The 21,877-nt window shown below is 39.4% G+C and overlaps 1 protein-coding gene across 1 annotated transcript in view; it reads right to left on the bottom strand.

Annotated features, from left to right (window-relative positions):
- Positions 1 to 11,880: 11,880 nt before the first annotated feature.
- Positions 11,881 to 21,877, bottom strand: part of LOC104981886 (membrane cofactor protein-like) — a 38,777-nt gene continuing 28,780 nt past the window's right edge. Inside the window, exons 6-7 of the mRNA XM_010831138.1 lie at positions 13,334 to 13,519; positions 11,881 to 11,981 (exon numbers count right to left, since the gene is read on the bottom strand). Of these exons, the coding sequence (XP_010829440.1) occupies positions 11,881 to 11,981; positions 13,334 to 13,519 (287 nt within the window). The remainder of the gene's footprint in view (positions 11,982 to 13,333; positions 13,520 to 21,877) is intronic.

The raw sequence follows: 21,877 nt of genomic DNA, 5'->3' as shown, positions 1-21,877 counted from the left end.
ATCTTGATTCCAGCTTGTGCTTCTTCCAGCCCAGCATTTCTCATGATGTACTCTGCATATAAGTTACATAAGCAGGGCGACAATATACAGCCTTAACGTACTCCTTTTGCTATTTGGAACCAGTCTGTTGTTCCATGTCCAATTCTAACTGTTGCTTCCTGACCTGCATACAGGTTTCTCAAGAGGTGGGTCAGGTCGTCTGGTATGCCCATCTCTTTAAGAATTTTCCATAGTTTATTGTGATCCACACAGTCAAAGGCTTTGGCATAGTCAATAAAGCACAAATAGATATTTTTCTGGAAACTCTCTTGCTTTTTTGATGATCCAGCGGATGTTGGCAATTTGATCTCTGGTTCCTCTGCCTTTTCTAAAACCAGCTTGAACATCTGGAAGTTCACGGTTCATGCATTGCTGAAGCCTGGCTTGGAAAATTTTGAGTGTTACTTTACTAACATGTGAGATGAGTGCAATTATGCAGTAGTTTGAACATTCTTTGGCATTGCCTTTCTTTGGCATTGGGATGAAAACTGACCTTTTCCAGTCCTGTGGCCACTGCTGAGTTTTCCATATTTGTTGGCATATTGAGTGCAGCACTTTCACAGCATCATCTTTCAGGATTTGAAGTAGCTCAACTGGAATCCCATCACGTCCACTAGCTTTGTTCGTAGTGATGCTTCCTAAGGCCCACTTGACTTCACATTCCAGGATGTCTGGCTCTAGGTCAGTGATCACACCATCATGATTATCTGGGTCATGAAGATCTTTTTTGTACAGTTCTTCTGTGTATTCTTGCCACCTCTTAATATCTTCTGCTTCTGTTATTATTATAGTTTGGTATTCAATCTAGTCCTTATGATTTTATTAAGAATTTAACACACTATTCCAATAGTGTGATTTTTTAATAAATGACAATAAAGCTTTATAACTCTTATCACACAAATGCTATTTGCAGTCTTCACAAACAATGCTTTAACTTACCATCAACCCTTCTTATTTCCCTGTCCCCAGATTAAGACACAGTCCTAATTACAAGAAGATTTTGTGTAATAATGCTAATGAAACATCAGGGCATGTGGATGAAAATTTTGTGCCAAAATGTAAACATGCATTTTTGACGATCCAGAGGGCAAGAAATAATACTAACATGTTTTTATAAATGTTCATCAGTAGGACCTCTGCTTCTACCTTTAACTCAGAATATAAAATGTCATCGTAGTTCTGCTCTTTTTATTTCATAAATGTTAACTGTAACCATCTTATGATGACACCAGGACTCCCCTGGTGGTGTAGTGGCTAAGAATCCGCCTGCCAATGCAGGGGACACAGGTTTGACCCCTGGTCTGGGAAGATTCCACATGTTGTAGGGCAGCTAAGCCCGGGTGCCACCTACCGAGCTCTAGAGCCTACGAACCTCAACTACTCAGCCTGCGAGCCACAGCTACCGAGCCCGTGTGCCCAGAGCCTGTGCCCTGCAATGAGAGAGGCCACCGCCACGAGAAGTCTGTATGCCGCAACGGAGGAGTGCCCGCTCGCTGCAACTAAAGAAAGTCTACATGCAGCAGTGAAGACCCAGTGCAACCAAAAATAAAAATATACAAATACATCTGAGAGAAGAAAAGCTCAAGCAGCTTTACCCCGCCACCAAAAAAAAAAAAAAAAAAAGGCCCTGGGTTCACCTGGCAGACTGGCAACTGGACCACAGTTTTCAGAAGGAAACGTACCAAGCCTGAAGTGCATTTGATGAAAAGATAAACTTGACTACCTCACTCTGATACAAAGGAAAGTAATAGATCTTTTCTTATCAAGAAATCTTTATATTCCAACTAACTTCACCACTATACTTCACCATGTTCTTTAACACATATTGTGTGAACTACGGGAGACAATCTAAAGTGTGCTACCCCTGCCTGTTATAGAAAAACTATCCCAAAATATGGTACATAAGGCTTGTGAATACAACATACCAAAAGAAAGAAAATTTATCTACAAATCTCCAGGATAAAAGAACACTATCACATGATAAACCAGTTACATTTTATATATTTTAACCTGCACGTGACCAAAGCATTTAAGAAAGTTATCTCACTCCACTGGGAATCCTCAGTAGGGGCACTTCTTGAAAATCGTGTTAGTTACAAGTCTACACAGGAGAAGGAAATGGCAACCCACTCCAGTATTCTTGCCAGGAGAATCCCATGGACAGAGGAGCCTCGTGGGCTGCAGTCCTTGAGGTCGCAAAGACTCAAACACAACTGAGCAACTAACACTTTCCACTTTACATACCACCACTTAAATTTATCATGGGATCTACACTATTAAAATAACATGATTGCCAATTAACACCAATTTGTGATGTGTTATTTCTTCTCTAGTTATTGCAATAGTTCCATGTAGAACTCTGGAGTTTCATAATGCAGGGCTACTTATAACCAAAATAATACCTAAATCTTCAAAACCTTCAGGCTGTAAATCATCACTTGGATTGGGATATGCTGGAAAAAGAAAAAAAAATGGAAATAAGAATAAAAGGTAGAAAAAGAAAATAATAAAGCTTAAAGACCTATACATTTATGGGTTTTGATATTTTTTTTGTTGCCTTTGTACAAAACCCCTGATAATTTCCCTTTCCCTACATGCATTATCTCAATGCATCTCTTTAAAAGTAGTATCATAAAAAGCCAAGGCTGAGCGCCTGAGGCAGGGAACAAAATGCCAGTCTCAGAGGTTGCAGCTGTCAGCAAGCCAGGAACAGGCCCAGGTTATGACGCACAGCTTCCTGGAGCCTGTGCAGCTTGGCTTTGCCAAGGGACACCAGACCCCTGCCCAATCCTCCTGGGAGAGCACACGGCCCGCCTCAGACTGTAGCAACTTCCTGCGGGCCTTGGCTGCAGCAGGCACCCCCAAACACCCCAGCTGTGGCCTCCACACCCCTTCCTCTCCCCAGGCCGACTGAGCAAGTGGACCTTAATAAGCCGCTACTATTGCCTGCTCTGGTCTGGGTGGGGAACAGGCGCCGGAGGGAGGCCTACAAACAGAGGCAGGCGCCAAAGCAGAGCAGAGCGCCAGGGGCTGCGCAAGCGCAAGGAAAGGAACTCACCCCGGCAGCCGCAGGTGCAGCTGACAAGATCCCCGTAATTAGCGAGGCTGTGGACTCTGGGGGAAATTGTGGGCTTTGGGAGCAAGTACAAGCTGGAGTGAGGCCAGATCTGAGTCAGAGCTGACCCCACAGAGCCCACAGCAGGTCCAGAGACCTTCCTAGAAATATTGGAGGAATTTCTGGATAGGTAGATTGGCTGGTGCTCACTGTGCGGACTGGACAAAGGAGGACTCCGGAGGACATTCTTCATACTACTGGTCTCTCTCTCTCTATATATTTTTTGTATTGTTGTAATGTGGTTCTTAACTATTCCTTTAGTTTTCGTTTGTTTTAAATTACATATTTTTAATGTCTTTTAAAAAAATTACATACAGTTTAGTTTTTTTTTAAATTACATATATACAATGGAATATTACTCAGCCATAAAAAAGAATGGATTCCAGTGAGGTGGATGAACCTAGAGCCTGTTACACAGAGTGAAGAAAGTCAGCAAGAGAAAGGCAAATATCATATATTAATGCATATCTATGGAATCTATAAAAATGTTATTGATGAACCTATTTTCAGGGAAGGAATGGAGATGCATATATAGAGAATGGATTTGTGGACACAGTAGGGGAAGGAATGAGAGAGTGGAAGGAAGGGGAAAATAGCACAGCCGTAAGAACACCACCATGTGTAAAATAGCTAGCTGGTGAGAAGCTGCTGTATAGCACAGGGAGCCCAGCCTGCTGCTCTGTGATCACCTAGAGGGTGGGATGTGGAGAGGGGAGGGAGGTGATACATGCATAATTATGGCTGATATATGTTGTTATATGGCTTCCCTGGTGGTTCAGACGGTAAAGTGTCTGTCTGCAAAGAGGGAGACCTGGCTTCAATCCCTGGGTCTGGAAGATACCCTGGAGAAGGAAATGGCAACCCACTCTAGTCTTCTTGTCTGGAAAATCCCATGAATGGAGGAGCCTGGTGGGCTACAGTCCATGGGGTCTCAAAGAGTCGGACACGACTGAGCAACTCACTATGGCAGAAACCAATACAATATTATAAAGCAATTTTCCTTCCAATCAAAACACACAAAAAAGATTGAAAAACAAAAGACATACAATGGCCTAAAACCATTTAAGAGCTTATCTGCAATAGAATAAAATTCAACATAATAAAGGCCACTTATTTTAAAAAAAGCATAGATAACATCATACTCAATAGTGAAAGACTGAATTTATTTTCCTTAAGTCAGGAGCCATACTGGATGTTCACATTTGTCACTTCAATCAATACAACAAAATATTTTAACTTATAACTTGCCTAGTGAGAGCAGTGGTAAGAGAAAAAAATAAAAAATCATCCAAACTGGGAAAGAAGAAATAAAACTCTCTCTGTCCCAGATTATATAATCTTTTAAATGGAAAACTCTAAAGATTATGCATGCTCACACACCAAAACACACACACACACACACACACACACACACATACAGGAACCTATTAAATAGAACTAATAAATTAATTCAACAAAGTCAGAGGTTACAAAATCAACAAAGATCAGCTGCATTTCTATACACTACCTATGAAGAGTCTAAAGAGAAAATTTAAAAAACCAACTCCACACACAGTAGCAGCAAAGAGGATAAAGTACTTAGGAATAAACATTAACTAACGAAGTGAAAGACTTATTCCCTGAAAACCACAAAGCACTGCATAAAGAAATTGAAGAAGACATAAGAAAATGAAAGGACATCCTGCATTCACGGATTGAAAGATAATGCTGTTAAGATGTCAATACCACACAAAGCAATCCACAGATTAAATGCAGCCCTTTGACTATATTGAAAATGTGTTTTGCAAAATAGACAAATTAAACCTAATATGGAATCTGAAGGGAGTAATCTTAATAAAGAAATGGAAAGTTGAGAGGACTCACATTTCCCAATTCCAAAACTTACTAAAAAGCTACAATAAGGATATACTGTACACCACAGGGAAATATAGTTATTATTTTGTAATAGCTTTACCTGGAGTTAAACTTTAAAAATATTGAATCTCTATGTTTGGAAATAATAGAATATTGTAAAACAACTGTATTTCTATTAAAAAAAATAAAAGAGTAGAGAGACCAGAAATAAACTTTCACTAATATGGTCAAATGATTGTTCACAAGGGTTCTAAGAACATTTAATGGGGAATGGACAATCTTTTCAACAAATGATTTTTGGAAAATTGGATATCCATATGCAAAAGAATGAATTTTGACACCTACCTGACACCATACAGAAAAATTAATTTAAAAGATCAGGAGCTAAACTTAAGGCCTAGGGAAGTTGTTAAGTCAGTAGAGTAGAAAGACTCTGAGTTTGCATCCTTCCTTGGGCACATGAACATCTCCACTATTTGCAGAACAGTGGATGAGAATGACCTGAAAACTAGCATAAATGATCTTCTACAACCAGAGATATGAAGAAGGAACCAACATGAGACAGGAAAGAAGACCAGAGACATGGCACACACAAGACCCATAACACCAGGCAGGTGACCCACAAACTAGGGGGATCATGACAATCGCACAAGTCCTCCCCAAGGAAGGCAGGGTCTGAGATTCACATCAGATTCCCCAGCGCAGGGGCCCAGCAGGAGACAAGCTCCTAGAATGCTGGGCTTTGAAAGCCAACACAGCATATTTTTGGGAGATCCAAGGGGCTGTAGGAAAAAATCTGCTCTTAAGGGGGACGGACAAAATGTCACACACTCTTGAGACCCAGTGCAGAAGCAGTTGTTTGAAAGGAGTTTTGGTCAGACTGACTTGCTCATCTTGGAGAGGCGGAGGACAACGTGGACTCACTCTGCGGACAGAGATTCTGGCAGTAGCCACTGGTGGGAATGCATACCAAAAGGAGTCTGGGGCTGGCGAGCGGCAGTTTGGAATCCTCCCTCTAGCTTATTAGCACCACGATATGACCTTGCCCCCCAGCAGATGGGCACAAGTTCTGGGACACCCCAGGCCCAGCAGTTATTGGAGCAGGGACAGAGCCTGACCCACAAGCAGGCTGACTGCCTTAAATCCCCTCATCCTCCAGCTGCCTGGACCTATCCCTATCCACTAGAAGGCCCAATACACCACAACCAGACCCCAGCACCCAGCTCTGCTCACCAGTGGGCCAACATCAGCCCCAGAAGCCCACAGGCCCAAGCCCAGCAGTCAGATTTCAGCTCCAGGAACACTGGGCCCCTCAACCAGCCTCCCCAAGGCAGACCCATCCACCTGTGGGCCAACACCACCTCCAGGACCCCCTGGACACTACGATCAGCCAAGTCAGGAAATGACCTTCCCTGCCAGCAGGGTGACACCAGCCTTCGGATCCCTCAGGCCATAGCCCCACGTACCAGTAGGCTGACACTTGCTGAGACCACAGCTGGCTGCCCCAGGACCCAGCTCCAGCAGCCAGGTGGTCAGCACGAGTCACCCTAGTAGTGCACATCAATAACCACAGGAAGTAGCTAAAGGATGAAAACACAGAAAGTGGTAAAATATGATGCTACGAACGTTAAATGTGGTGGTATGGAGAAAAAGTGCTGAGCTGTTAGAATGTGTACAAAATAGAGATGAGCGACTTAAAATAATCATGTGTATATATATATATAGCTACATATAGACCTCATGAGAAGGACAAAACTCTAAAATAGATACCCCATAAGAAAGAGTAAGGAATCCAACATAACATTAAAGATACTCATTAAACCACAAGTGAAGAGAGGAAAAAAAGAAAGGAACAAAAATGAACCATAAACGTAAGAGCTAAAATTACGAAACTCTTAAAGAGAACACGGAGGACAGCTTCAGGATGTGGGGTCTGCAGGGATTTCTCGGATGTGACACCAAAAGCACAGACACGCCAGGTTTCATCAAAACCAAACACAAGCTGTTTAAGAAGGGACACTGTCATCAGAGAGAGAGCAGTCCACAGAATGGGAGGGAACTGCATTATATATCTGATAAGGGATTAACCTTCAACACATATTATGAGCGTTTAAAAATGGAAAAAAATTAAATTAAAAAATGGGCAGAGGACTTGAACAGATATTTCTCCAAAGAACATATACAAAAGACCAATAATATGTACATGAAAAGATGATCAATCACTAATAATTGTAGAAACGCAAAGAAAAACCACAATGAGTTAGTACTTCACATATACTGGTATGGCTTTTATCCAAAAAAAAAGAAATAAAGAAAGACAACAAGTGCTGGCAAAAAGGTGGAGAAATTGAAACTTTTGTGCATGGCTGGAGGGAAGGTAACATTGTGTAGCCACTGGGGAAGATTCCCTGGAAGATTCCCTGGTTGTTCCTCAAAAAAATAAACATAGTAATACTATGAGCAAAAAGTGAAAGTGTTATTTACTCAGTCATGTCAGACTTTTTGCCATCCCTGGATGGTAGCCCACAAGACTCCTCTGTCCATGGAATTCTCCAGGCAAGAATACTGGAGTGGGTATCCATTCTGTGCTTTAGGGGATCTTCCTGACCCAGGGATCAAACCTGGGTCTCCTACATTGCAGGCAGACTCTTTACCATCTAAGCCATCAGAGAAGCCCAACATACTATTACATAACACAGCAATTCTATTCCTAAGCATGTAACCACCAAAATTAAAAATAGGGACTCAGCTGAATGCCACTGTTCAGAGTAGCGTTATTCAGAATAGCCAAAAGGCGGAAACAAACCAAGGGTCTTTCAACAAATGAGTGAATTAAGGAATTGTGGTTTATATGAAGATATTCAGTTCAGTTCAGTCGCTCAGTTGTGTCCAACTCTTTGCAACCCCATGGACTGCAGCACGCCAGGCCTCCCTGTCCATCATCAACTCCCAGAGCTTACACAAACTCATATCCATTGAGTTGGTGATGCCATCCAACCAGCTCATCCTCTGTCGTCCCCTTCTCCCACTTTCAATCTTTCCCAGCATCAGGGTCTTTTCCAATGAGTCAGTTCTTCACATCAAGTGGCCAATGTACTGGCGTTTCTGCTTCAGCATCAGTCCTTCCAATGAATATTCAGGACTGATTTCCTTTAGGAGGGACTGGTTGGATCTCCTTGCTGTCCAAGGGACCCTCGAGAGTCTTCCCCAACACCACAGTTCAAAAGTATCAATTCTTCGGCACTCCGCTTTCTTTATAATCCAACTCTCACATCCATACATGACTACTGGAAAAACCGTAGCTTTGACTAGATGGACCTTTGTTGGCAAAATAATGTCTCTGCTTTTTAATATGCTATCTGGGTTGGCCATGACTTTTCTTCCAAGGAGCAAGCGTCTTTTAATTTCATGGCTGCAGTCACCGTCTGCAGCGATTTTGGACCCCCCTAAAAATAAAGTCTGTCACTGTTTCCACTGTTTCCCCATCTATTTGCCATGAAGTGATGGGACCAGGTACCATGATCTTAGTTTTCTGAATGATGAATTTTAAGCCAACTTTTTCACTCTCCTCTTTCACTTTCATCAAGAGGCTCTTTAGTTCTTCTTTGCTTTCTGCCATAAGGGTGGTGTCATCTGCATATCTGAGGTTATTGATATGTCTCCCAGCAATCTTGATTCTAGCTTGTGCTTCTTCCAGTCCAGCATGTCTCATGATGTACTCTGCATATAAGTTAAATAAGCAGGGTGACATTATACAGTCTTGATGTGCTCCTTTCCCGATTTGGAATCAGTCTATTGTTCCATGTCCAGTTCTAAATGTTGCTTCTTGACCTGCATACAGATTTCTCAGGAGGCAGGTCAGGTGGTCTGGTATTCCCATCTCTTTAAGAATTTTCCACAGTTTGTTGTGATCCACACAGTCAAAGGCTTTGGCATAGTCAAAGGGTCTTCCAACAAATGAATGAATTAAGGAATTGTGGTATATATGAAGAAATATTACCAAGTCATAAGTGAAATAAAATTCTGATACATGTTACAAGGTGGATGAACCTTGAAAACAGTATGCTAAGTGAAATAATCCAGAAGTGATCCAAGTCTATGCAGTATGTAGAACAGTCAAATTAATCAACATAGAAAATAGGTAGTGGTTAGCATGGCTGGGAGGAGGGAGAATGGAGAGTTATTGTTTCACAGGTATAATGTTCATTTTGAGGTGATTAAAGGTTTTAGAGATAGATAGTAGTAATGGCTGCACAAAAATGTGAATATACTTAATGCCACTGAAATGTACAATTAAATTAGCTAAAATTGTCAGTTAAATAAAATAGAAGTTGGTCTAGAAGAATTAGCACAGAGAGTAGCCTGAGCATCTGAAAAGGAAGTGTTCTGCCAGATATTAAAACATATCATCATTCTGTAATCAAAGTGTTGATTTGGTGTTGGGGCAGGAATGGGCAGAATTCAAGGGAACAGAAAGATCAGACCATGTATGAATTTAATGTGTGATAAAAACTGACAGTTCAACAAAGCTGGAAAGAGAAGGACTTACTCAACAAATGGAGCTACTTCATACTGGACATAAATAAGTGGAGTAAAGAGAAACCCAACCGCATTTCAGATACCCTAGAGAAATGAGATGAATCAATGATTTGATGCAATCACAAAAGCACTATGATGGCAACGTTTACATGATTTCAGCACGGAGAAGACCTGAAGCTTTTATAAGAAAAACACAACACTCCTGGCCATTAGGGAAAACATCAACACATCCAACTTCCTATTAATATAAATATTCTGTACATTTAAATGGCCAGTGATAGAAAAATCAGGTGAAATATGGTACATATTAAAATCATATAAAAAGATGGGAATAAATCTAACTGCAGCTCCGACTCAAGACATTAAGTGGAAAAAGTGCAAGTTTCAGAAAAATATGAACAGCATGATGACATTTTTGGATAAGAATAAAGCCAAATATGTAAACCTACACAAATAAGGATGCTTATGTGTAGAAGCAGATTAAAAAGACTCCCTAAACTACAAAGATATTAACTTTAGTAATTAGATGAGAGAAAGAAGTGGAGAACCAATCTTTTCACTATTTACGCTTTTGTAACATCTGAACTTTTAAAAATTCACATTAGTATGTGTGCATGTTCAGTCACTCAGTCGTATATAGCTCTTTGCTACCCTATGGACCGTAGCCCGCCAGGTTCCTCTGTCCATGGGATTTTCCAGGCAAGAATACTGGCGTGGGTTGCCATTTCCTCTTCCAGGGGATCTTCCTGACCCAGGGATTGAATTCACATCTCCTGCAGTGGCAGGTGGATTCTTCACTGCTAGGAGCCACCTGGGAAACCCCTCAGATTAGTATACTAATATAGTTAAAAGGTATAGAAAGCAATCAATTTTTAATAGTGTAAAATCTTCAAAGAAAACTGACTTTTAATAATGACAAACTAGAGAAAAATTCTGCTTCCTGATAAAAGGATTTTAACTTATAATGAGCTTTGTTAAATCAACATGAAAAATATTTCAGAAATCACATAGAAAAGTGAACAAAAGACCAATATAAATGACTGCAAACCAAAAAATTTCAGCTTCACTGATAATTTCAATATACAATTAGTACATGACATTACTTTTCACCCATCATCTTATTAAGTTCTAAACAATGTTGGCAAGATAAAGAGGCACTGAATCTGTAGGACTTGACTGGAGCTGTAGTTGTTTGAGGACCTGGAAAAATTAATTTTGATTCAATTCACCAGTCTTATCAATACAAAATTATAGAATTAACTTTGATTATTTTCATTTTTGAAGAAAATTATTTCTCGCAATGAATTACTTCTCAGAATGAAAATATACATACTTTCCAAATGGTGCTATTCTATTTCTGGGGAGTTAACCTAAATACATATTTATACAAGTACATTAGCATGTATGCATAAGAATATGCACTATGGCTCCGTATTACATAGTGGAAACCCTGGAAATTAATCAGTAATAAATCATAGAAGTTATGTGTCCAGAATAAGTTCACAAATCTTAAAAAAACACCACCCACACAGTGTCATATTACATAATTTGTATTCTTAGTTTGTCACTTCGTATTTGCCCCAATTTTTTCACATTCACATAATTAGATCTATCTTATCAGCACTATATGTCACTAATGATGCTCTTGATACTCGCTTACTGACAAAAAATGACTGAAAACCTCACAAGGAACTTTGATTTATGATATTTAAAACAAAACCCCTATAGTTTATCACCTGTATAAACTTGTCCTCACAATTCTCCTGTTACTTCCTGTTATTTCTAAAACTGAATACATGTTTTAGAAAATCATTATGAGATGCTTATGGTCAACTCTCAAGAGCGCATCAATAAGCATAACATACCACAGTGCACATTCCCACTAGGGCCATGTGAGCAAACATGAGTGAGTCAGTGAGTGTAGATTTCATATGCAGTCTTCATGTATCATCCATAGACATTGCTTTCTTCACAGAACTTCACAGCACCCCCAAGATACTCGAGGAAGTTACGGAGTACCAGATTTACAGGAATTATAAACAGGTATTCTAATTACCATCCTAATATGAATAATTCCCCTCAATCCTTAAAATTACAGGACAATAGGAAGTAAACAAATTGGAAGGCAGTGATTGGCATTTGTTTGAGTCATTCAACAGTGAGAAACTAGAAATCACTGAAATGATGTTACTTGAGTAAGCAGAGCGGTCTGCTCAGGCTAATGCTCTTGCCACTCTTCTCTTGCTTCTGTTGCATCCAAAAAGAAGCCAAAGATAACAGCCTGGACGCAGGAAGATAATCCCTTTCACCGTATCAAGATAGTCTCTCAAGTCTTAGGCAGAGCGGCTGCTCAGTAAACCCTGCCAGAGATCCTCCATTTCATTTCCACAAATAAGGACTTTTGCTGCCCTTCCATTGTTATGCAATTCCCTTTCTGTTGCCAAAAATAAATAAATAAATAAAAGCCAGTAAAGAGAAAAAAATAATTGTATGAGGTGGTTAGGTTGGGATGGGGAGTAGAAATACAAATCTTGTTCTGGAGACAGTAGAAATTTCCCAGTTAAAATTGTACTCTATAAAAAGAACCAAACTGGCTGTTGGCAGGAAAATGAAACATTCCTGGACCCAGATGATACCCTGTACAGATGTCAACAGATCACTTTTACAATGAATAAATTATCAATGTTAATGACACAGAAAACATGCATATTAAAAAACAGAAGCCATGGACCTTAATTAATATTGATTTCTACATTAATATTGACTCCAATGAAACTGTAAATTAGGTGAGCTACCTTTAAGACCTTTCTAGACACCAGACACTGTGCTCAGAGCTTTAAATGCATCCTGCTGTTAACTTTACTATCACACAGTGAGGGAGGCATTCAATCATTACACACGTATGTAAAGAAGTTTACATAAATTACCTACGTTTACAAACCTTTTTACATCTGTGGACTATGACCTATAATTTTAGATTCACTAAGTATAATAGCAAAAATGGCTATAAATGCATTCTTCCTCCTTTTATTACTAAAAGTTCTAGTGAGTGTAAATCACCAGACATTTAAAGGATTTTAAAACATCACAAGGAATTTAAAGGATATTGACAAATATAAGCAGGACTTTATGAAACCTGAGGCATTGGAAGTTGCAGACGCCGTAGTGGTAGCAATTGCTTCTGGAAAACAAACAGACAAAAAATATATATAAACTCATTTAATTACTTGGGATTTATTGCTTTCTACTAATATTCACTTACATGAATTATGTTTTTCATACTTATTTAGGTAAAAATGCACATGTGTTAATTTGGGCTTCCCTGGTGGCTCAGATGGTCAAGAATCTGCTTGTAATGGAAACCCAGGTTCAATCCCTGGAGAAGGGAATGGCAACCCACTCCTGTATTCTTACTTGGAGTATTCCATGGACAGAGGAGCCTGGTGGGCTACAGTCCATCATGGGGTTGCAAAAAGTTGGACACAACTGAGCTACTAACACTTTAATTTACACTAAAAAATGTTTGTGATCTATTTTACATGTAAAGATGTTGAACAAGAGAAATTTATGCATCTGTGTGATGTATGCAACATGCTAAGAGTCTATAAAAGGAAAATCAAAACAAGTTTCTTTGTGAATTAGAAGTCAAACATGTAACATGGAAATGAATATAAGACAGACAAAAGTACTAAAACTGTTTCTTTCCAATTGCTCCATATCATTGAAATCTATTGTGGAAAAAATAAAATCTTTTAAAAAAGAAAAAGGAAACCAACACCTTCATACCTTTTGCAGAGCACTTTGGTAGCTTGGGCTCCCAGGTCCCATTTGCACCACAGACAATTGTGCTACTCCCGTGAAGGTGAAAACCATCATGGCACTGAAATACAACTTGCATATTGTAGTAATATTTTCCTCTAAATCCTGATACTATTGCTCCATTTTCGACGATTGGATAGTCACATTTGACCACTGAAAAGTGGAGAAATTCCATAATACTGAAAGCTTGCTTTCATATAAGACCAAATATCTAGTGCAAATAATAACTTCCAGTAAAGAGGAAGAAATGAGGAATGAAAGGCAAGATGTTAATTGAAAAAAAGTAAATAAAACAACACAAGACTCTGTGCATTGGAATTCCAGGGAAACAGATGTAGAGAAATCTAATAATGTTTTTCTACCAAAACAGTCTATCATAATAGTTTTTGGCTTTCCTACATTTTTTTCCAGTACTGACATGTATTGCGAAAGGTCTGACGATCAGATACAAACTCAGGGTAAGTTCAAAAATGACTTTTGATGCTCTTTAGCTCTAGGATTTTTTTCAGGTCACGCTGACACTAATTACAGTACCATGTTCTTTTAGAAAGATAGTAAAGACGTTTTTGAGAAGGTAATACTTGAGTACAAATTTAAAACCTGAAAAGAAGCTAGCCATTAAAAAAAAAAAAAAAAAGGAAATAGTTCTCAGGTGGCAAAAACATACAGGAACTGACGTGCTCAAGAAATACAAAGGTCAGTAGAGTTAGGGCAGTGTTTTCCAAATATTTTCGATTGTAAACCCAGAGATCAACACGTTTTAAGTTTTAAAACACATTTTAAGTGTTAAACCAGTATGCAAACACATGCATAATGCTAGAAGTTAATATTTAGCACCCACAACAGTGTACTGTGGTATATTCCATTCTATTTACCTCTCCAGAAGTAAATTAAAGGTCAGGGCCCTCTAGATTGACTTCAGATCTACTAATGGGTTTTGCAGAATTTGGAAACAAAACAAATCTGTAAAAACGCTGGGCAGGGAAGTGAGTTCAAGAGAACATTTTATGAGATTAATCTGAGCAATAGGCGAGGGCCAAAAATATAGCCTTTTAAGCCAGAAAGATGTTTTCTCCTTTCCTGTGGATCTGAATTTTCATTAGGTATAATTTTTGTTCAGCCAGGAGAATTTATCAGTTCTTTTAGTTCAGGTGGTCTAATGACAAATTCTCTTAGCTCTTCTTTATCTGAAACAGTTTTCCTTTATTTCAGCTTCAGTTTTGAAAGATTTCTCTTTGAGAGGGAATTCTAGGGTATTCTTTCAGCACATTAGCAGAAGTTATTGTCTTCTGTTCTTCACAGTGTCTTGAGAGAAGTCAGCTGTTACTCTTTGAGGTGAGGAAGAATGTAACATGCTCTTTGCCTCTCTTACTGGCAGCTTTTTCTTTTGTTTTTAGTCTAATGGGGATTCTTTGGTACATTTTTAGAATTTATTTATCCTGCTAGGGTCAATAAATTCCCTGGGGTGAATCTCTGGGGTGAATGTTGTGGTTCAAATTCAAATAATACAGAATAAAATAAATAGAGAATAAAAAATAAATAGAGAACAAACTTACGGGTACCAGAGGGAAAACAGGGGTGGGATGAATTGGGAGATTGGGATTGACATGTATACTCTACTACGCTTACAATAGATAACTAATGAGAGACTACTGTATAACAAAGGGAGCTCTACTCAATGCTCTGGGTGATGTAAATGGGAAGAATACCTGAAAAATCGTGGATATATATGTGTGTGTATATATATCTCTCTATACACACACACACACACATATATATACATCTGATTCACATTGCCATACAGTAGAAACTAACACAACATTATAAAGCAACTATACTCCAATATAAAATGGACAAATAAGTGTCTATACTGTACTTTTTCTATGACACTCCAATTACATGTACATTTACTGCTTGCTACTCTTCCACAGGTGTATACATTTCTCTCTCTCTCTTATGTAATATTTCTTTTGAAATCAGGTTACATTTGTATTGTATTGATTTCAGGTTCACTGATCTTTTCTCTGTTGTGCAACACTGCTGATACTTGTGCTAATGATTTTCTTTAAGTTAGGTTTCAGTTCAGTTGCTGAGTCATGTCCGACTCTTTGTGACTCCTTGGACTGCAGCATGCCAGACGTCCCTGTCCATCACCAACTCCCAGAGCTTATGCAAACTAACTCATGTCCGTTGAGTTGGTGATGCCATCCAACCATCTCATCCTCTGTCATCCCCTTCTCCTCATGCCCTCAATCTTTCCCAGCATCAGGGTCTTTTCCAATGAGTCAGTTCTTCACATCAGGTGGCCAAAATATTGGACTTTCAGCTTCAGCATCAGTCTTTCCAACGAATGCTGCTGCTGCTGCTAAGTCGCTTCAGTTGTGTCCGACTCTGTGCGACCCCATAGACAGCAGCCCACCAGGCTCCCCTGTCCCTGGGATTCTCCAGGCAAGAACACTGGAGTGGGTTGCCATTTCCTTCTCCAATACATGGAAGTGAAAAGTGAAGGGGAAGTCGCTCAGTCGTGTCCGACTCTTCACTACCCCATGGACTGCAGCCCACCAGGCTCCTCCATTCATGGGACTTTCCAGGCAAGAGTACTGGAGTGCGTTGCATTGCCTTCTCCGTTTCAATGAATATTCAGGACTAATTTCCTTTAGGATGGACTGGTTGCCTCTCCTTGCAGTCCAAGGGACTCTCAAGAATCTTCTCCAACACCACAGTTCAAAAGCATCAATTTTTCTGCACTCAGTCTTCTTTATAGTCCAACTCTCACATCCATACATACTACTAGAAAAACCATAGCTTTGACTAGATGGACCTTTGTTGGCAAAGTAATGTCTCTGCTTTTTAATGTGTTGTCTAGGTTGGTCATAGCTTTTCTTCCAAGGAGCAAGCGTCTTTTAAATTCATGGCTGCAGTCACCAGGTGCAGTGATTTTGGAGCCCCCCAAAATAAATTCTCTCACTGTTTCCATTGTTTCCCATCTATTTGCCATGAAGTGATGGGGCCAGATGCCATGGTCTTAGTTTTCTGAATGTTGAGTTTTAACTGTATTACATACAGTTAAACAGTAAAAGTGTACAACTGCTTGCTGTTTAATACATGCAAATAATCATGTATTAACAATACAATAAAGACATAGAAAGTTTCCATACCCCCCCAAATTTCCTCATGCCACTTTGTAAACAATGCCCACCAACAACTCTGCCTTCCTCACCCAGCCTACCACTAATCAATTTTCAATCCCTATAGTTTTGTTTGGTCATCAGGTGCCCAATATGCTACTGGAGAAAAACAGAAATGCTCCAGAAGGAATGAAGAGGCTGAGGCAAAGCAGAAACAATGCCCAGTAGTGGATGTGACTGGTGCTGAAAGTGAAGTCCAATGCTGTAAGAACAATACTGCATAGGAACCTGGAATGTTAGGTCCATGATCAAGGTAAACTGGAAGTGGTCAAACAGGAGATGGCAAGAGTGAACATCGACAATTTAGGAATCAGTGAACTAAAATGGACTGTAATGGGCAAATTTAATTCAGAAGAACATTATATCTACTACTGTAGGAAAGAATCTCTTAGAAGAAGTGGAGTGGTCCTCACAGTCAACAAAAGAGTCTGAAATGCAGTACTTGGGTGCAACGACAGAATGATCTCTGTTCGTTTCCAAGGCAAACCATCCAATATCACAGTAATCCAAGTCTATGCCCCAACCACTAATGCCGAAGAAGCTGAAGTTGAATGTTCTATGAAGACCTACAAGACCTTCTAGAACTAACACCAAAAAAAGATATGTCCTTTTCATCATAGGGGACTGGAATGCAAAAGTAGGCAGTCAAGAGATACCTAGAGTAACAGGCAAGCTTGGGCTTGGAGTACAGAATGAAGCAGGGCAAAGTCTAACAGAGTTTGGCCAAGAGAATGCACTGGTCATGGCAAACACCCTCTTCCAACAACACAAGAGACGACTCTACACATGGACATCAACAGATAGTCAATACTGATTGATTATATTATTTGCAGCCAAAGATGGAGAAGCTCTGTACAGTCAGCAAAAAAAAAAAAAAAGACCAGGAGCTGACTGTGGCTCAGGTCATGAACTCCTTATTGCAAAATTCAGAGCTAAACTGAAGAAAGTAGGGAAAACCACTAGGTCATTAAGGTATGACCTAAATCAAATACCTTACGATTATACAGTGGAAGTGACAAATAGATTCAAGGAGTCATATCTGATAGAGTGCCTGAAGAACTACAGTTCATGACGTTGTACAGGAGGTGGTGATCAAAACCATCCCCAAGGAAAAGAAATGCAAAAAGGCAAAATGGCTGTCTGAGGAGGCCTTACAAATAGCTGAGAAAAGAAGAGAAGCAAAAAGCAAAGGAGACAAGGAAAGATATACCCATCTGAATGCAGAGTTCCAAAGACTAGCAAGGAGAGATAAGAAAGCCTTCCTCAGTGATCAATGCAAAGAAATAGAAGAAAACAATAGAATGGGAAAGACTAGAGATCTCTTCAAGAAAATTAGAGATACCAAGGAAATATTTCATGCAAAGATGGGCACAATAAAGGACAGAAATGGTATGGACCTAACAGAAGCAGAAGATATTAAGAAGAGGTGGCAAGAATACACAGAAGACCTGTACTAAAAAGATCTTAATGACCCAGATAATCATGATGGTGTGATCACTCACCTAGAGCCAGACATCCTGGAGTGTGAAGTGAAGTGGGCTTTAGGAAGCATCACTTCGAACAAAGCTAGTGGAGGTGATGGAATTCCAGTTGAGCTATTTCAAATACTAAAAGATGATGCTGTTAAGTGCTGCACTCAATATGCCAGCAAATTTTGGAAAACTCAGCAGTGGCCACAGGACTGGAAAAAGTCAGTTTTCATTCCAATACCAAAGAAGGGAAATGCCAAAGAATGTTCAAATTGATGCACAATTGCACTCATTTCACAGGCTAGCAAAGTAATGCTCATTATTCTCCAAACGAGCCTTCAACAGTACATGAACCGAGAACTTCCAGATGTTCAAGCTGGATTTAGAAAAGGCAAATGAAACAATGATCAAATTGCCAAGACCCATTGGATCATTGAAAAAGGACAAACGTTCCGGAAAAACATCTACTTCTGCTTTATTGTCTACACCAAAGCCTTTGACTGTGTGGATCACAACAAACTGTGAAAAATTCTTAAAGAGATGGGAATACCAGACCACCTTACCTGCCTCCTGAGAAACCTGCATGCAGGTCAAAGGGGAACAGTTAGAACTGGACATGGAACAACAGACTGGTTCCAAATAGGAAAAGGAGTACGTCAAGGCTGTATATTATCACCGTGCTCATTTAATTTATATGCAGAGGACATCATGAGAAATGCTGGGCTGAATGAAGCACAAACTGGAATCAAGATTGCTGGGAGAAATATCAATAACCTCAGATATCCAGATGATACCACCCTTAAGGCAGAAAGTAAAGAGGAACCAAAGAGCCTCTTGATGAAGGTGAAAGAGAAGAGTGAAAAAAATGGCTTAAAACTCAACACTTATAAAATGAACATCATGGCATCCGGTCCCATCACTTCATGGCAAATAGATGGAGAAACAATGGAAACAGTGATGGGATTTATCTTCTTGGGCTCCAAAATCACTGCAGATGGTAACTGCAGCCATGAAATTAAAAGATGCTCCTCCTTGGAAGAAAAGTTATGACACACCTAGACCATGTATTAAAAAGCAGAGACATTACTTTGCAACAAAGGTCTGTCTAGTCAAAGGTATGGTTTTTCAAGTAGTCATATATAGATGTGAGAGTTGGACCATAAAGAAGGCTGAGCACCAAAGAATTATGCTTTCGAACTGTATGGTGTTGGAATAGACTCTTGAGAGTCCTTTGGACAGCAAAGAGATCAAACCAGTCATCCTAAAGAACTCAATCCTGAATATTCATTAGAAGGACTGATGCTGAAGCTCAAGCTCAATACTTTGGCCACCTGATGCAAAGCGCCGGCTCATTGGAAACAACCCTGATGCTCAGAAAGATTGAAGGCAGGCCGAATAGGGGATGGACAACAGAGGACAAGATGATTGAATAGCATCACTGACTCAATGGACATGAGTCTGAGCAAGCTCCAGAAGACGGTGAAGGACAGGGAAGCCTAGCGTGCTGCAGTCCATGGGGTCTCACAGAGTCGGACAACTGAGTGACTACAGTAGTGTTGGTTTTCCAGAATGTCATACGGAATCACATCCTCTGAGTTTACTTACTTAGGACAATGCGTTTCAGATTCATTCCTGTTGTCTGAATTAAAAGCTCATCATCCTTTCCTGCAGAGTATTATAACTATCTGTATGTACCAATGATGTTCCTCCATTTACCAGTTCAAGGACATAAGAGTTGTTTCCAGTATAGGATGATTATGACTAAGGATACTATGAATATTCTCACGCAGATTTTATGTGTACATGTTATCATTTTACCCTGGGTAGCTGAATTATACCTTAAGTATACGTTTAATTGTATGAGAAGTTGCTAAATTGTGTTCCAAATGGTCATACCACTTACATTCTCATCAGCAGTGCTATCAGAGTCCCAAATATAACATATCCTCACCAAAACATGGAACTGTTAATTTTTTCTTTTTAATTTCATGCATTCTAATAAGTTCTTAGTGGTTTCTCATCATGGTTTTCAACTACATTTCTGTTATTACTAATGATACTGAGCAATGTTTCATGTACTTTTTTTTAACATCCACATTCTTCTTCAGTGGGAAAAATTCTATCCAAATATGTTACCCCTTTTTTGTAAACTGGGCTGCTTTCTTCTTACTGTGTCTTGAGAGTTCTTTATCATCATAGCTAGAAGTCCATTCAGAAATGTTCCTGACAAATATTTTCTCCCAGTCTATGACAAGTTTTTTCTTTCTTCAAACAGTGTGTTTGAGAGAAGTTCTCAGTTTTTAAGAAATCCAGTCTTTTTTTTTGTTTTTTTTTTTTTTTCTTTAAAGAATAAGGCTTTTGAAGAAATCTCTGCTAACTACAAATATTTTCTGTCTTCTCATAAGTCTTACAGTTTAGGTTTTACATTTGAATCTGTGATCCAACACCTCTTCCAGCCATGATAGTATGAAACTGCAAATCCACCACCAGAAGAAAAATGGCTAAAAACACGTGGAGACCAAAAGAAACATGTTACTAAACGATCAGTAGTTGACTGAAGAAATTAAAAAGGAAATAAAAGATATCTTAAGACTAAGGAAAATAGAGACAATCCATCCCAAATCTATGTAACACAGGAAAAACAGTTCTAAGACAGAAATTTGTAGCCATACAGGCCTACCTTAAGAACAAGAATAATCTCAGGTAAACAATCTAAATTTACACCTATATACAAAAAATAGAACAACCCTCTCTGCAAGTTTGTGGAAGGTTAAAATAATAAAGAAAAGAGTGGAAATAAATGAAATTGAGACTGAAAATCAATGAAAATAAGAGCTGGTTCATTGAAAAGATAAAATTGACAAACACATAGCCATACTCATCAAGAAACAAAAGAAAGGATCTGAATAAATAAAAAGTAAAAGAGAAGTTACTATCAATACCACAGAAATACAAAGGATCATAGAGAATACTATGAATAATTATATATCCAAAATTGGAAAACCTGGAATAAGTGGATAAATTCCAAAAAGATATTATCTGCTAATGCTGAGTCCAGAAAAAATAGAAAATGCTGCTGCTGCTGCTAAGTCGCTTCAGTCGTGTCCGACTCTGTGCGACCCCATAGACGGCAGCCCACCAGGCTCCCCTGTCCCTGGGATTCTCCAGGCAAGAACACTGGAGTGGACTGCCATTTCCTTCTCCAATGCATGAAAGTGAAAAGTGAAAGTGAAGTTGCCCAATCGTGTCCCGACTCTCAGCAACCCCATGGACTGCAGCCTATCAGGCTCCTCCGTCCATGGGATTTTCCAGGCAAGAGTACTGGAGTGGGGTGCCATTGCCATCTCCAAATAGAAAATGGGGATAGAACAATTACTAGTAATGAAATTGAATTAGTAAATAATTTCCAGCAAACAAAATCTAGGACTCCGTGGGTTCGCAGATGAATTCTATTACACATTTAAAGAATAGGTAAATTTTGCTTCAAAAGACACTCTATAGGAATAAATAAAATGAGCCAAAGACTGAGGAAAATAGAACTACCATATGATCCAGCAATTTTACTTCTGGGTACTAACCCAAAGAAAACAAAACACTAATTCGAAAAGATTTGTGCAGCCCTATTTTCATTACAGCATTTTTTTTTTTCAATACCTAAGATATGAGAAGACTCTTGAGAACAACCAGTCCATTCTGAAGGAGATCAGCCCTGGGATTTCTTTGGAAGGAATGATGCTAAAGCTGAAACTCCAGTACTTTGGCCACCTCATGGCGAAGAGTTGACTCATTGGAAAACACTCTGATGCTGGGAGGGATTAGCGGCAGGAGGAGAAGGGGACGACAGAGGATGCGAT

This window comes from Bison bison, unplaced genomic scaffold (assembly GCF_000754665.1).
Source record: "Bison bison bison isolate TAMUID 2011002044 unplaced genomic scaffold, Bison_UMD1.0 scf7180017864524, whole genome shotgun sequence".
Lineage (NCBI taxonomy): Eukaryota > Metazoa > Chordata > Mammalia > Artiodactyla > Bovidae > Bison > Bison bison.
Note: the sequence above shows the minus strand (reverse complement) of the source record. Positions and strands in the feature narration are given on the sequence as shown.